Source organism: Hydra vulgaris, chromosome 04 (assembly GCF_038396675.1).
Source record: "Hydra vulgaris chromosome 04, alternate assembly HydraT2T_AEP".
NCBI classification, from domain to species: domain Eukaryota; kingdom Metazoa; phylum Cnidaria; class Hydrozoa; order Anthoathecata; family Hydridae; genus Hydra; species Hydra vulgaris.
The window spans coordinates 16,904,254-16,920,904 of NC_088923.1; the positions used below are offsets into that span (position 1 = coordinate 16,904,254).

Here is a 16,651-nt window from a genome sequence, read left to right on the forward strand (position 1 = left end):
ATAACACATTGATAAAGTTTCAAATCGATTATTTTTAAAACTGAATAAATTTGATAAGAAAGTTTAACAATATAATATAACCACAAATATAACTTTACCTCCAAAATCGTAACGTGGCTTCAAAGTCCATCATAGTAAAAGCAGCAGAGTAGAACGTCAATAGAACTCTTGATAAAAACCACGTCAGAATGTCGTATAATAAATTCAACTTTGTGAACTTGCAAATATAAGGTCTTACTCTTCGACGCAACTATAAAATATAAAAATAAAATATTTTATTGTCCATCGATACCGATGGAAATTGTTACAATGGTAATTAGGTTACCTAGTTACTAGATTTTGAATTTAGCCTAGTTTAATAATATAAATAATAAAGTAATTATTCGTGTTCACTATGTAATGAATGTGTGTGCAATATGTAGTGAATGTGTCGAATATGTAGTTAATGTAAGTTCAATATGTAAAGAATGTTAGTGCAACATGTACTGGATGTGATTGCAATATGTAAAGTTATTGGTTTTAAAATCTTATAATTTCCATATTCTTCAGTACACTAACAACTTTACATATCCTTCAGTATACTGAAAGATATTGAAAATTGTTAGTGTACTGAAAGATATGGAAACTGTAAGTTATGTTAGTGTATGCACTAACATAGTTTAAAATTTTCATATCCTTTAGTACAATATCAAGTTTACTATGTAACCATTATTTTTTATGAATAAAATTCATAAATATCGAGTAGTGTGAATAAAAAGGGAGAATCAGCTTAATATGATTTTCTTTTGCCATCGCCATTTTTTTCACTAATTTTTAAAGTTCATATTTTGAGTAAATTATTAAATAAGCTTCATCTTTAACTCAGTAGATTATAAACTATAACCAATTGAAAATAATTCATTTTAGTACAAAATTAAAATTTAGAGTTTTGAAAACAAAAAAAGTTTTGAGAACAAAAATTACTTTATCAAATCTAACAATTTGTTAAATTCGATAAAGCTAAAATATTGATAAATATGATCATTAAAAAGAATTTTAATGGACCTGGGTCTGATTTTGTCATTTTAATGAAAAAAGGTGGTTTGAAAAAAAAATTAAAACAAGACACTCTTTACACCCTCAATAAGCCAATAGAGTGTAATAAATTCATTTTAACAGATAACTTATACGATACAGAACTTTAATTACTTAAGGTACTTTAAATTAATCAATTCGTTTTTTGAACAAACTTGACTTTATTTCTTTAAGCATGCTGAATTTGCTGCATCATTGCGCCAAAATCCATAATAGGTTGCTAATTTTGTCATTTTTTAAGTATTCCACAATACTAACAATAGTACATAAAATTTCATTTTTTTAACTGTTATATTATAGATATATCTACTGGGCATCGATATGCATGATTTATTTGCGTTGTAAAAGGTTAAACAAAAACCTGATAAAAGTGTTTACATTTCAATTCTGACCACAAATTAGAGTTATAAAATGACCAATAATAAATAAAATCACAGTTGAATAAGTTGTTACTGGCAAGTAAATACCAACTTGATTATTCAATTTGCATTAAAATATGCAAATCATAATATAATTTGTATTAAAATATGCATATTATAATGCAATTTACATTAAAGTATGTAAGTAATTATAAATGTTAAAGTAAACTTAATAAATGAATTTGAAATAACTAATTTTAACTAATATGAAACAAATAAAAATATTTATTAACTTGAGTTTTTTGTTTCATTATAAATTATCAAACCTTTCTGCCAATATATAAACCAATACACATCGGGATAAAGAAGAAGTAATAGCCTGGATAAAAACCGTGCCAAAGCGCAGAAAAAAACCATGTAAACAAAGTTGGATGATAGGATATACGGTTGTAAATGCACCTGTTATAAAAATATAAAAATATTCAAAATTTTTTATTTGTAAACACTATAACACTTTTAGCAGCTATAATATGAAACAGGTAAACTTTGAGCTTATTTATATATATATTTTTTTTACTAAACTTTGGCAATTTCTTGGGTAGCTAAGCAAAGGTTACAAAAAGGATACATAAACTTCATTAATTTGTTAACAAATTTTCAGGGTTTTAATAGACTTTTACTTATTTTTAGTTTATTTTTTGTAGAATAATGTGTTAATTAAAAAGTACGAAGCACACTCATTACAATATACTTAAGAACATCAGATACACTTATAACGTAAAAATCAACCAAATTAATTTATACAAATGAACTAAGCAGTCTATGGATTCAATTAATAAAATTAGTATAGTTAGCATAACTATTATTTTGGTATAATCAGCGTAATAAGTATTAGGTTTAATTAACATAATTAGTATTGGGTTTAATTAGTGTAACAATTATTAGATTTAATTAGCATAATTAATATTGGCCACAATTGGCATAATTAGTATTGGATATAATAATAAGTATAAGGGTAAAGAACAAACAACATGCTTACTTTTTTAGCCAACGAGCTGTTAATATGTTCCAAGATGCAACCATTTCAGTAATATTTTTTGCCAACTAAATTAACATAATCAACATATAATCAACAGATTCTATATTGTTTACTTTAAATTTCATTAATTACTCTGAGAGTATTTTAATATTTGATTTAATTTATTGTTTTAAACATTGGTTTTAATGATTAACAAATTTAAAATTTTTTAAATGTTTATTTAAAATACTACCTCAAGACGTATAGGATGAGCTGGGGTTAACATGTCCCAGCAGGGTTTTCCGTTATCATCATATTCTCGAAAACCAAGCCCAGCAAAATTATTAACAGCTTCTCCTGTTAAGACATAAAAACAAATGAAAAGTTTCTTTTGACTGAATTTAAAATAGATATTTATAAAATATATATTTATAAATACTTTATTTTATAAATTATTTATGAATATTTTATGAAATGGCATAAGATGCCATTTGTGGTCTTTGTATGAAATGAAAGCCAATTCTGCATAATTTCACAGCTGTAGAGCAATAAGATTTCAGGAAAAAAAATCAGCAATCACAAAATGAAGTCACTAAAAATGAAAGTTATTTATATAAAACTTCAAAAAGTATATTTAATTTGCAAGTGTTTGACTTATTTTGGTTTTTCTAACTAAAAAATGAGTCTTTGACCCAAAAACCTCATAACCTGATCAATTGATTGTAATGAAATGAAATAAAAGTATTTTGATAACTTTTGCATATTTGTTTTCTTAAGAATGAGCATAAAATAGGAAGAACAAGAAAAATTTCCAAATAAAATAACAAAGCCAATATACTTTAATGTACTTAACAATGTATATTTTAATGTATTTGACAGTTAAAAATATCTTTTAAAACATTTAGGAACAAAATATTGATTTTGTCAATAAAAACAACAACAAAAAAACTCAAGTTTTTTGTTAATACAATTTCCAGTAATATGAATTAAAAAAAAATCTAATTCACTAACAAGGCTGCAAGGCTGCAAGCAACCACATTCAATTGGGAAAAACTAAAAAATTAAAGAATAGAATTAAAGAGCAAGGAAATGGTTGACAGAAGACTTGAAAATAGAGAGAGTTCCAAGAGGTTGAAGTGCTGGGAAAAAACTAGACAAATAAAAGTTTTTTTGAACATACAGGGACACTAGCCCTCGCCATTCCAGCAAAATTTGTGATTATTGAAAGTCGTCATTTGATTTCTGGTGCATTTTAATGAGTACATAGAAAAAGTCATATTCATTTTTATTTAAAGTTTTATTTACTACCTTATCCAGTGAATTGAAGTTTTTAGACTTTTCTTGAAATCTCCTTATTTTACGCTACTAATGCGCCAACTTAGTTTGCGAATTTTTGCAATGAAACAAAACTTTCAGGAAACAATTACATTTTATTGTTCCATCAATATATTATAGTAATTTTATTTATAGATATAGTTTGAAAATTTAACAATTTATTTTCTTTCAATTATTGCTTTTTTTTTTATCAAAAACATTTGAATCACAAATATAGACTCAAAATCATAATCAATCACTTTATCACTTTAATATTATACAATATGGTTAGTTAAAATGTTGTTTCAAAAGTTAATCAAATTTTTTTGGCACTAACTGAATGTTTTGCTCTATGCCCTGTTATTGACAGAAGAATACCTTGCTTCAACGTTTTATTTACGCACACTTTCGAGTAGTCTTGAATAAGTTTTGGCGCTCTTTCGGCAGGATCATTTACTACATGTAATTTATAAACCCAGTCCTTAAATCTTCTGCAAGTGCTGTATTTCCCTCCTTACAACTAACTTGACACCATTCAAGAGCGTTCTTTGTAAACCCAAGATTCTCAAAAACCAACCAACTCATGCCTCCTACAAATGATGACAGATTAGAAGTATTTGGATTTTTGTGTTGCTCTTGAAAATTTGGCTTGCTAACATAATGTTTAGAGTCAGAGTTAAATGGCTTTTTAGCAACACTTTCTCTAACTTCGGGCATTAGTTCCTCGTGATTGTCCTATGGAGAAAATAACTGTTGGTTGTGGTACCAATGATGTTGTTTCATCGCGTCAATGCATGCTTGGGCAATATCAGGTCTTTTAATTTTATAATTTTTCCATATCTCTGATTGCTTGTAAATCCATATCTGGAGCCGTGCATGCAAAAGGAGCTTTTAAAAACCAAAAAGTATAAAAAACACCTACAAACTCAGGAAAAACTGTAAAACATGACATATCGTTTGCAGAAAAAGATTTGAATCAAGCTGTGGACTAAGAAGGCAAAGTACTAGATTATAGATTGATTTAGCAAGATATCTTGCATGAAGGAAGACAACAGGTCTTTGAAAATGAAAGCCCATGACAAATCCGTCTAAGTATACAACTGTTAACTGGAAAAGATACTTATAGTCACCTCTGGGAAATACATTTTTTTTTAAAGCTTCACTGCAAAATTGTAAGACTTTATTAGCCTCGAAAAAATATTTATTCAATTAATTACAAGAAATTATTTGTTTGTTGATAAAAAATATGCTTTGTTAATGTTAAATATTTTCCCTCTTAATAATAAGTCCACAGTGGACCAGAGAGACCGCCAGGTTTTATGTCGTGTCAATTGAATCAAACCGTTTTTATTCAAGAGTATTTTTAGTTTATATGTAGAAAAAAGGGTTTTTGAAATTAAAATAAAGTGCTAAGGGCCAAAAATGGGCCAAAACAGGGTGTTAAGATAGTTCCCACCTACCCATTTTTTCAATTGATTATGATTGAAAATATTATACTGATTAGAAATCATATAAAAACATAGGTCTGAAAGTTACTAAAAAGTGTTTTTTTTTACATTAGAAGTTAAAAATATTTGAATTAAAATATAAAAAACCAACTTCTTTTTAAAACTTCCTTTTTGCGCCTTTAAAAATTTAACAGAAATGAAGTAACTATTTACGGTGTCTGAAAAAACTGGTTTTATTATCATCAATTGCTGAAAAATGTTTGAATAATAATTATATAGAAGAAATTTAGAAGCTGATATTTCTTAAATGATGAAAATAACACTAAATTATAAAAATATAAAATAAATGATAATTTTTATTTATAAACAAATGTTAACTAAAAATAACAAATTAGGCAACATTATAATTCTTTCGCATAGCAAATAAAATCCAGGGTGCGCGATTATATAAAGAAATTTATATAATCACAAAAAAGATAGCTTAAAAAGGGTTTTATATGTGGATATTGTGCTTTTATATTACTTTTCATAAATATATATATATATATATATATATATATATATATATATATATACATATATATATATATATATATGTATATATATATATATATATATATATATATATAATAGATCTAATTTATTTTTTATTATCTTAAAGATACCTATAAATTTATATTTTATTATTTTTAGTATAATATCTTATATTGCAGATTATAAAAAATATAGCATATCTAGTTCTTTTTTAACTTGTTTAAATGGAAAATATTGTTTTTCAACAAGATGCTGTATGCTGCTGTTGTTGGCAAATGTTTGGAGCCAGATCAAAGTCTTTAAGTAGTGTAAATTCAACTGTAGAAGAAATGACGAAGTTGTTTGTTTATTCAGGATATTCTCTGGATGTGTGCAGCTATCCTAATGTTATATGTTCTGGTTGTCAGAGAAATCTCTACCTACTAAAGGCTGGAAAACCTCATCGAGGTTTATGGGGAGAAAAGATTGCTAAAGTATGTAAATATTAAACAAAACAATAAATCTCTAAAATTGATATGTATATATAAATAAATATATATATATATATATACATATATATATATATATATATATATATATACACATATACATATATATATATATATATATATATATATATATATATATATATATATATATATATATATTTACATATATATATATATATATATATATATATATATATATATATATATATATATATATATATATATATATATATATATATATATATATATATATATATATATATATATATATATGTATATATATATGTATATATATATATATATATATATATATATATATATATATATATATATATATATATATATATATTCATATATTTATATATATTTATATCATTAATTAATAGCTTTTAAATTTGATTCAAGATTGAATGGAGGATGATGACAAGAACAGCTTCATCTTCAATAATTCATACCAAAGAAGTTCCTAATATATTAAACTCAAGCGTGTCTTCCAAATTATGTAGTAGATGTTTTTCAACTGTTGCACAAGGATATTTACACAACTGCTCTTCTTTATCTGCAGTAGAGAACCTGATCTTATTAGCATTAAGTCTAGGAAATTTGCAAGCAGAGCAAGTTGCATCTGGTATAATAAAAGCAAAAATGAAGACTGACAAAATTGCAAATGGGGAACAATTTATTTTGTCTTCTGGCGGAAACCCATTGACGATTACAGTTGGATGTCCTGATAACAAAGCAAAGAGAAGGTGCATATATACTGTTGAGTACATATTTATCAAATGAGAAAATATTATTATTTTTTTCATTTATATATAGGTCAGTAAAACAAGTATCTCTTCAGATGATTAAGGAACTTCAAATAGTGTTAGAACTTTCCCTGAATAAAACAGGGGTATTGATATCTACTCTTCGAAAAGGAATGGGAAGTAAGTCAGCAGTAGAAAACAACATTTTTGGAAAAATGAGTGACCTAGAAGAGTCTTTATCTCATTTTTATCAAGTAGAAAAGGTAGCACTAATATATTTTTTAGTATTAAAAATTAATTATATCGTTTAAAATTTTTTTTTACTTATTGTTATTTTTCAGGTCAACTTCCTTGATAGTACTGATGGTACTACTATAAAAGACCTTGTTTTTGTTCAAAACACATCTAGTTTTATTCTAGATTTAATAAATCAACGTAGTCTTGATCCCCAATCAGCTTTTGTTTGTATTTCTATGGATGGAGGAGGTGGTTTCATGAAAGTCATTGTAAATGTTTTTGATGTTAATGAAAATACTACTACAAATTTATACTTAAATAGTGGTGCACAACGCTGTCAAATCCTCTCCATAGTTGAAGATGTGCAAGAATCAAACTTCAATTTAAGAATAATTTTAGAGAAACTAAATTTACAAGATGTTAAGTTTTCTGCAGCTTTTGATTTGAAATGTGCTAATACAGTTTTTGGAATTTCAAGCCATGCAGGAAAAAAAGCTTGTCTTTGGTGTGAAGGAGACTCAAGTGAAGTTTGTGGTAAACTGCGAACGCTTGGAAGCCTTGACTATTGGTATCAAAGATACACTGTAGAAAATAGTTCAAGGAAATCCAATATGAAACATTTTATGAATGTGATATATCCAAGAATTCTCTACCTCGATGAAGATCCAGAAACACTAATCCAACATTTAGTACCTCCACCTGAATTACATATCCTGATAGGAATAGTAACTACACTGGGATGTTTATTAATGGATCTTTGGCCAGGATTTGATAATTTTTTGAAAAATAATGGTGTACTGCAGAGAGGATATCAAGGTAGAGGTTGGGATGGGAATAATTCAAACCAGATACTAAAGTATGTTGATGAGTTGGAAAAAGTTGTTTTGTATGAATATCCTGATCTTGTGCCAACTGTTCAGTGTTTAAAAGATTTTAAGGTTGTAAAAGATTCTTGTTTCGGTAGAACACTTGAGCTTGAGTATCAGCAGGCCATTCTAAAATTTAAGAACTCCTTTTTATCTGCTCAAAAAATTGCTGGCATACTTGGGAAAAAACTTTCAATTAGTTGGAAAGTACATATACTCTTATGTCATGTGCAACCTTTTGTTGAATACCACAATTGTGGCTTATCTAAGTTTGCTGAACAATGCGGAGAATCAATTCATTCAAAATTCAAACCAACATGGAACAGGTTCAAGCGAAAAGTTGCAAACAAAGAATATGGCGAAAGACTCCTCTCTTCTGTGATTGACTTTAACGGAAGAAGAGTTAGTTATGTTTAGTTGGTTTATGATCCATATATCAGTAATATTTGTAAATATTAGTCGTTTTATTATTTTAAATTTTATTCAATTTATTTAAATAAATTAAAGAAAAAAGATTGATAAATAAAAAATAAACTAAAAAAGTAAAAGAGTTTTATATTTTTTATTAGATCCTGGGGGCGCTGTATCTGACTAATGAAATATAATAATTTTAAAATAATTTTGCAAATATAAACTTCTAAACTAAATGCAGGGAGAAAAAAAATTATAATTGAAAAAAAAAATCTTAAATGGGTTTGGGGCCCCTCAATCTTCCCTTTTGCCCCATTTGGGACCCTTAGCACTTGGTTTAGATTTTAAAAACAACTTTTTCTATTATTATAAAATAAATACTCTTAAATAAAAAAAGTTTTGTTTAATTGACACGACATAAAACCTGGCGGTCTCTCTGGTCCACTGTGAGTCTTAACAGTTTAAAATCTCTAAAATATTTTTATTTCACCTTATTTTCAATAAACGTTCCTTGGTAACTTTTCTAGTCAAACTTTTTCATATTCTCATAATTTATTCCTTTAGCAAACATTTTATCCCAGTTATTGTGTTTAGCTTTTGAGATAAAAGATTCCTTTGTTTTAATTCATTCATTCGTTAAGACCATTTTGTTATGCCTTCTTAAAGTTGTTTCTTATAGTGAAAACTTATTCAAATCTCGATTGCCTGCATTTATGATACTTGCAATTATAGCTACCTGACTTGTTGAAGAAATATTGTACCTTTTTGCAACAATTGATGTTGATTTAATTATATCATTAGGCAAAGAAACTGTTACAAAATCGTCAGTTTTTTTCCTTTTTGAATTGTATTCTTTTAAGCCTACAAATTCAGTATCAGAATGTTTTTGAAGACTTGATTGAAAAATGTTGTCAGACAATTGTTGACCTATCATTTTCGCTTGAAATTGATTTGTTTTTGCAATCTTTCTTTTTGTAAACTTTTCATAACTTTTGTCCTTATGATCCATTGACCACTTTTGCAGGCTTTTTTGGTCATCCAAAAACATACAATCTTCTTTTCTAGTTGGAAGTGATTTAGTTTTATTTTTCATTTCATTATTTTTCATGTCATTAACATCTGAAGAAGAAATGTTGAAAAGATTACGCATTTCTTCCTGAAATTCTATGCGCAATTTTTTATACCCAGTAGATACTTTATTTCTGTTTGCTTGTAATCTACTTTTGCAATTTTCCAATTCCATAATGTTATTCCTATAAGATGTATGTATAAGTTAAAAAGTAAATTACTAGCACTTTATCATATTTATACCAATATTATTTCCATCAAAATTAGAAATTAAAAGTATTATTTATACCTTATTTGTTTATGACACAATATTGAAATTGAAGCCTTTTCCCATATATTAACTAAGGCTTTAGTAACACACATCAAGCTGTTCTCTTTCGTCTAACAACCATTTGTAAAATTTAGGCGTCAAAAAAATTTAGAAAGGGAGCAGGCAACAACATCCTAAAGTCTAGCAGATTTATAAATTGGTGTCATAAAGTTTTTTCTATAATGAAGATATCCAAGCACTTCTCCTTTTGTTGGCAGCTTATTATTAGATAGCTTTTTGATGGTTTTTCTACCAAAAAGACCTTTTTTGATCTTGTTTGAGACATCGCATATATTTTTCCAAATTCCAGACAATAGTAAGTGCAATATTTAATAAAAAATTCCTTAAATATTCCTTATATATCTAGAGATATAAATTATAATTGTGCATAAACAAAACCTTGAATTATACATATGGTAAAACAAGTAATAAACCTGTTTTATTGTAAGATTTTTAACATTTAAAATTTCCCAAGTAAGTATTTTATGTTACATTTTAAGTTTAATTTATTAAGTCGTCTTGAATAAGTTACATAAAATACTAGCGTAAACAATACTTTTCGCTAAAACAAGGAGGTTCAAAGAAAATGTTAAAACTTTCAATAGACTGGAGGAGGTAGTAAATTCAACTTAAAAAAAATGTTTATAATTTTCTCTATGTTCTCATCAAAATGCACCAGAAATCAAATGACAACCTTAGAAAATCAAAAATTTTGCAGAAATGACGAGGGCTAAGGGACACACAAAGTAAAAGGATGAACTTTGTTTATTTTATTTTTCATGTTTATTATTTTCTTTAACATAACAACGGGTATAAAGTTGATTTGTCAGCAAATAAAGCCACTTTAGATGAAAAGATTTCAGGAAGATCATTAATCTAGATAAATAACAATACAGGACCAACAATAGAACCTTGAGTAACTCCAGAAGTTACTAGAAATGAAGAAAAGTGTTGACCTTCAAGGATGACTTTAATAAGGTGGTTAGAAAGAAATGATTTGATTATCTCAAAAATTTCCCGGATACATCAATTGAAGTAAGTTCATGGAGAAGATTAGCATGCCAAACTTTATTAAAAGCTATAAAAACTCTCTAAATAATATGTAACAAAAATATAATTAATCATTCGGAATAACATTTGATATAAAAAAACAAAAATTTTCAAAACAATTCACCTGAAAAGAAAGCTCCATAATATTTTATCTTTGTCAGTAATAATGACATTTCGGCAAACATGTACATTGATATTAAATCTGACCCTTTCCAGCGCTTATCTAATGAAACATAATAACTAACATTATGTTACATTCATTATATTTTATTGTAAATATTATACTTAATTTAACTAATTAAAAATTCATTTAAAAAAAGTTAAAAAAATGTATAAATAATAAATATAACAACAATTATATATAAATATATAAAAATATATAAAGATATACCTCCTAAATGAATAGGAGCAAACTTTGCTGATAATAAACCATATATACCAATCATAAAATAACCTAGTATTAATTTAGATACTGCAGGAATCTAAAATTCAAGAGAATATATCAGATGTCTCCATTTGTAATTAACCACAAGCGCAAGAAAAAGGTTCCAGCTTGAGGTTTATTATTGGGCTGACAAATGCAATCTTTAAAATAATTTCTAGTTACAATTTTTAAATCACTGTCTATCACCCCTGGAAAACAGTTTTTCCTATCAATTTTTCATTACACCATTAAAATGGTGAAATGAAATTATACCAGTGATAGGAACTGGGTAAAGTTCCTATCACTGGTATAATTTCATCACACGTACCTATAGATAGGTACCTTTTGTACCTATCTATGTTATTGCTGATACAAAAACTTATACAAAATTATGGGGTAAAAACAAGATATACAAGATGTTTATTAATAAATGTTAGTAAAAAAACAAAAATTAGAAAAAATAAATAAATGAAGTTTTATTTGGGCTCTTAATCAGCATATAATAACAAATTAAAAACTTTCTAAACTAACAAAACAAAAATTTTCATTAGTTTAAACTCCATTAAACAGCAATTTTTGAACTCATCAAACAATCAGGGTCAAAGATTACAACTATTTAATGGAATCAATATAAACTTTTATTAAAAACTATGCAACTCTTATTTTAAACTTACAATAGGTGAAGGATCCTTTTCATTTTGCTTAGTCTAAAAAAAAAATTAGACAAAAAAGCTTATGTAAAAAACAAACAAATGTGTTTTAGTATATTTTAGTATATTAAAACATTTTTTAATTTTTACAATATTTTGATTTCAAACATTTTTAAATTAATTGTAACCTTAAAGTAAATGTTTATATAAAAATATACCAAACTTATGTTAAAACCTTGTTAATACAATGTTTTTTATTAAAATGTTTATCATTTAAATCAAATTCAATTTAAGAAACTTCTTAATCAAAGATCTATTTCAACCAGTCTAAGTTCATTTCAAAATTAAAACAAAAACAAAATAAAAACCTTGTGTTTAATGAACTCTTTTCCTTCTATAAAATCACAGTAGTCTTGGTATTCTGATGGTGGTCCACAAATTACAGATGAAAAGTTGAAAATGTAACTTAAATATTCTAATAATGTTGGTCTCATCACCCTAAAAAAGAGGTTGACCTTTTATTTGACTTAGGTCACGCTAAAAATGAGTTTCTTTAGTTTCAATAAATATGGTCATGTTGCCCTAAATCAACCGATTTGTAATAAAAAATTCAAAAACAAAGCACAATCATTTAACAATTAGAATTAAAATTGCTTAGAGCTGAGATTTTTATCTCAGCAGTTGCTTAGGGTTCAGGCTAACCTAGTTTAAGGTTTAGGTTAACATTGCAAGGGGCGAATTAAGTAATCGCGAATATCTGGAAATCGCAATATCTGGAAATGTTTCTGCTCTTTAAATTTTTAGTTTTTTAAAAACTGTAAAATGTTTTTATCGAAAATTCAATAGTTGTTATTTAATAAAAAAATAGTTGTGCATTGATCTTAAAGTTATGACAAATAATCTCATTATAAAACCATATCACTATTACTGTTATTATTATTAATAATTATGATTTAAAATTCAATATTCTGATTCCATATGATAAATCATTAGATTAAACTAGAAAAATCATACAGTACAATGTAATGTTAAAAATTAAACAACTACAAATCACAACAGTCTAATAAAATTTAGCGGTGATCAAATAGTTTAAATTTAAAAAAATGTGACTACTTATTTAAATCTTATTTAATATTTTTCTATAAATCAAAAATAATAATGAAATGCTTGTACCTCTCTATGGCAAATATTTATATAAAATTTATTTATATAAAATATTTATATAAAATTTATTTATATAAAATATTTATATAAAATTTATTTATATAAAATATTTATATAAAATTTATTTATATAAAATATTTATATAAAATTTATTTATATAAAATATTTATATAAAATTTATTTATATAAAATATTTATATAAAATTTATTTGAATAAAATATTTATATAAAATTTATTTATATAAAATATTTATATAAAATTTATTTATATAAAATATTTATATAAAATTTATTTATATAAAATATTTATATAAAATTTATTTATATAAAATATTTATATAAAATATTTATATAAAATTTATTTATATAAAATATTTATATAAAATTTATTTATATAAAATATTTATATAAAATTTATTTAAATAAAATATTTATATAAAATTTATTTATATAAAATTAAAGAGTGTTTAAAAACAAAAAAACTAATTTAAACAACTTATAGTTACAGTTAATTCCCTATAACTCAAACTTCTAAGGGACCAAGGAAAATGGTTTGACTAAAGCGAAGTCCTGTTAAGTCAATAAAAGTTCAATAATAAGTCAAAAATTCAAAAAAAAGCCAATAACAATAAAATTGAGTCAAAAATAACATTTGAAAAAGTTTAGCGACACAATGACTTCCTTACTATTTGGTAATAAAATTGCGTCTAAAAGGTAGTGGTCCTTTAGGATTTCAATAAACCATAAAATTATTGTTTTTTAGCGGTTTTGATCATGATTTACTTTTTAACAGTTTTATTATAGCATTATTTTATGTCTGATAACAATCTATTCTACTCAGAACACAACAAAAATAAATTATTAGGCTACAGTTATTTATGTTTTATATGGAATGACATCTTTTTTTAAATAAAAATTTAATTATGTCAATATATTTAATTTCCATACAAAAAGTTCAAGTTACCTGAAAAAATTTGCTAAAAAGGGGACAAAAAAATGATTAAATGAAGTTCTAGTTATCAGAGGTTTTGAAAATTTTAATAGTAATCAATTAGACGATTTTAAGGGACCAAATGAAACAATTCGAGATAACAAAAGTTCGAATTAACCAGTGTCCAACTTACCAGGAATTAATGTTTTTTAAAATAAAGCTAAAAAACTCTAGTAACATTATATATATATATATATATATATATATATATATATATACATATATATATATATATATATATATATATATATAACATAACATTATAGCTATATAACATAACATATAATATGACATTATATATATATATATATATATATATATATATATATATATATATATATATATATATATATATATATATATATATATATGTATATATAGGCAGGAATGGCGGTTTTATGTCGAAAGATAAATAATTAGTATGTTAAAAAGCAGGCAAAATATGTTGCATGCGTTGCAAAAGAATTTAACATAATAGTCCGAGTTTTCAGTATTCTTTAGAAATTTGTAAACTTATACAATAACACCTGTTAAATAATAAAGACAATTTCTTTTTTTGTATAATCACACATTTTGCTTAATTGATTGATAAACTAGTTTGTCATACTTTAAAGTTGTTTAAAGTAATGCATATTTCCCTGTATACTTCCGCGTTAACTTCCTGGTTTTTTTTGGAAAAGGCGGCAGTTTTAATATTTTATTATGCTAATATATAACTCGTTATTAAAAATCGAATATCTCATTTATAATCAACAGACTGTGAATTGATTTTTATAGTATAAATTGAGTGTGATATAAAGTTATAAAGTTATTCAGGTTATCAAGTTAATCAGATTATCAAGTTATTCAAGTTTACGATAGTTTAAGCAGTGAAAGTGAACGGAAAACAACTGAACCGAGTGAAAATGAAGAAACTGCGTTCGATTTTGAAATTGAAGATATTTTGGGCTAATTTATTTAAAATGAATATTTATAAATAATTTATAACTATATGAATTCCTTTCGTATGATAAAAATAATACTATATGATTTCTTCATATTTTATTTTTGTTTTTGTACTTGCGCTATATCTAATACATTTAAATATATTTTACAGCAATAAACCTGATATATATAATAAAACTGCATTTAATATCCTTCTATAGGTTCTATTCATAAAAAAATGTAAAAAAGTAATGCTTTTTTTTATACACGCCTATATTATATAAGAAGTATATATTTAAGAAGTATATATACCAGAATCTTAAAAAATCTATTTGTACCAAATCTCTTAGAAATTAAAAATTAGATTACCTCAAATTTTAACTTACATTTCATATCAACATAACATATATTTTCTCTTAATTTCCGAAAAGAATATAAAATCAATTACAAGTTCATAAAAGAGTATGATAGTAAATTGAACAGAAACGATATTAATAAATAAAATTTTAGTCTAAACAGTTAAAAAACAATCGTAAAAGAATAGAACTTTTTTGGTTTTTTTGGTTCATATCTGTATACCTTAGAGATATCACGGCTAAATTTTTAAAATTTAATTTACATAAAAAATGAATCAACTAAAAAAGCGCTATAACAAATGTTAAATTTTATTCCATTATTTTAATAAGACAATATATTAATACTCAAATAGATCTTGCAAAATTGCTACATTCATTTTTTAAGCAAATGTCAAGATCCTTGAATAAAGAAACGTGATGGTTGTGAAGGTTGTATTTCTGTTATTTTTTTCGTTGCTTGCAAATTATTGGCTTGACTATATCTCTTGAATAAACTCAAGTAAAATCCAATTATACAACTGATAAAACTGGAGAATAAAAGAATAAAGTCTGAATAAAAATCGAGAAACAAAACCAAAACAAAGGCATAATAACAAAAACTCACTAAGTAGAGCGAACACTAATAACTCTGAGTGAAAGATAAAAACTGCAGTGTAACTTCGAAAAACTATTATCTCAACTTTACAAGTATCCAACAATTCAGAGTTTAATTACTAAAGTCTTTTTAAACGATTTGTCACTCTCCTACTTGTTAATAAAGCAATTGTAGAAATTTTTATATACGATGACATTTTCAATCACAAAGAAGAAGAGAATGAACTTTTATATGAATGAATTTTTTTTTACATGAATGAATAAACTTTTCATTCGTTTTTATAAAACAACTGTATGATGTATAACAGTTATTTATATATTGTTGTTTTATTAGAACGATTGATTATATTTTAACATTTGAATATTGTTTTTTATTTATTATTTAATTGATTACTAACTTATTAAATAAAAATTAAATCTAAAAAATTATTTAAAAAAAACATTAGGTTTTTTTTTTTTGCAAGTTGTTTTTCCGTCTTATTTATTGCTAAAAAAACATTTATTATTACAATTAAATTTTTTACTATACCTGGCATAAAGAATCAACAAAATAAAATTTCAGAATAAAAAAAATTTCATCAAAACATAATAATTTTAATAAAAAAAAAAAGTCAGTGCAAGA

The 16,651-nt window shown here is 24.9% G+C and overlaps 1 protein-coding gene across 1 annotated transcript in view; it reads right to left on the minus strand.

The window, feature by feature from the left end:
* LOC101235541 (lysophospholipid acyltransferase 2) overlaps nt 1–16,651 on the minus strand; it is a 46,622-nt gene that overhangs the window by 697 nt on the left and 29,274 nt on the right. Inside the window, exons 7-14 of the mRNA XM_065795621.1 lie at nt 12,369–12,498; nt 12,025–12,057; nt 11,318–11,408; nt 11,051–11,149; nt 2,705–2,808; nt 2,473–2,537; nt 1,760–1,892; nt 99–250 (exon numbers count right to left, since the gene is read on the minus strand). Coding sequence (XP_065651693.1) covers nt 99–250; nt 1,760–1,892; nt 2,473–2,537; nt 2,705–2,808; nt 11,051–11,149; nt 11,318–11,408; nt 12,025–12,057; nt 12,369–12,498 — 807 coding nt within the window. The remainder of the gene's footprint in view (nt 1–98; nt 251–1,759; nt 1,893–2,472; nt 2,538–2,704; nt 2,809–11,050; nt 11,150–11,317; nt 11,409–12,024; nt 12,058–12,368; nt 12,499–16,651) is intronic.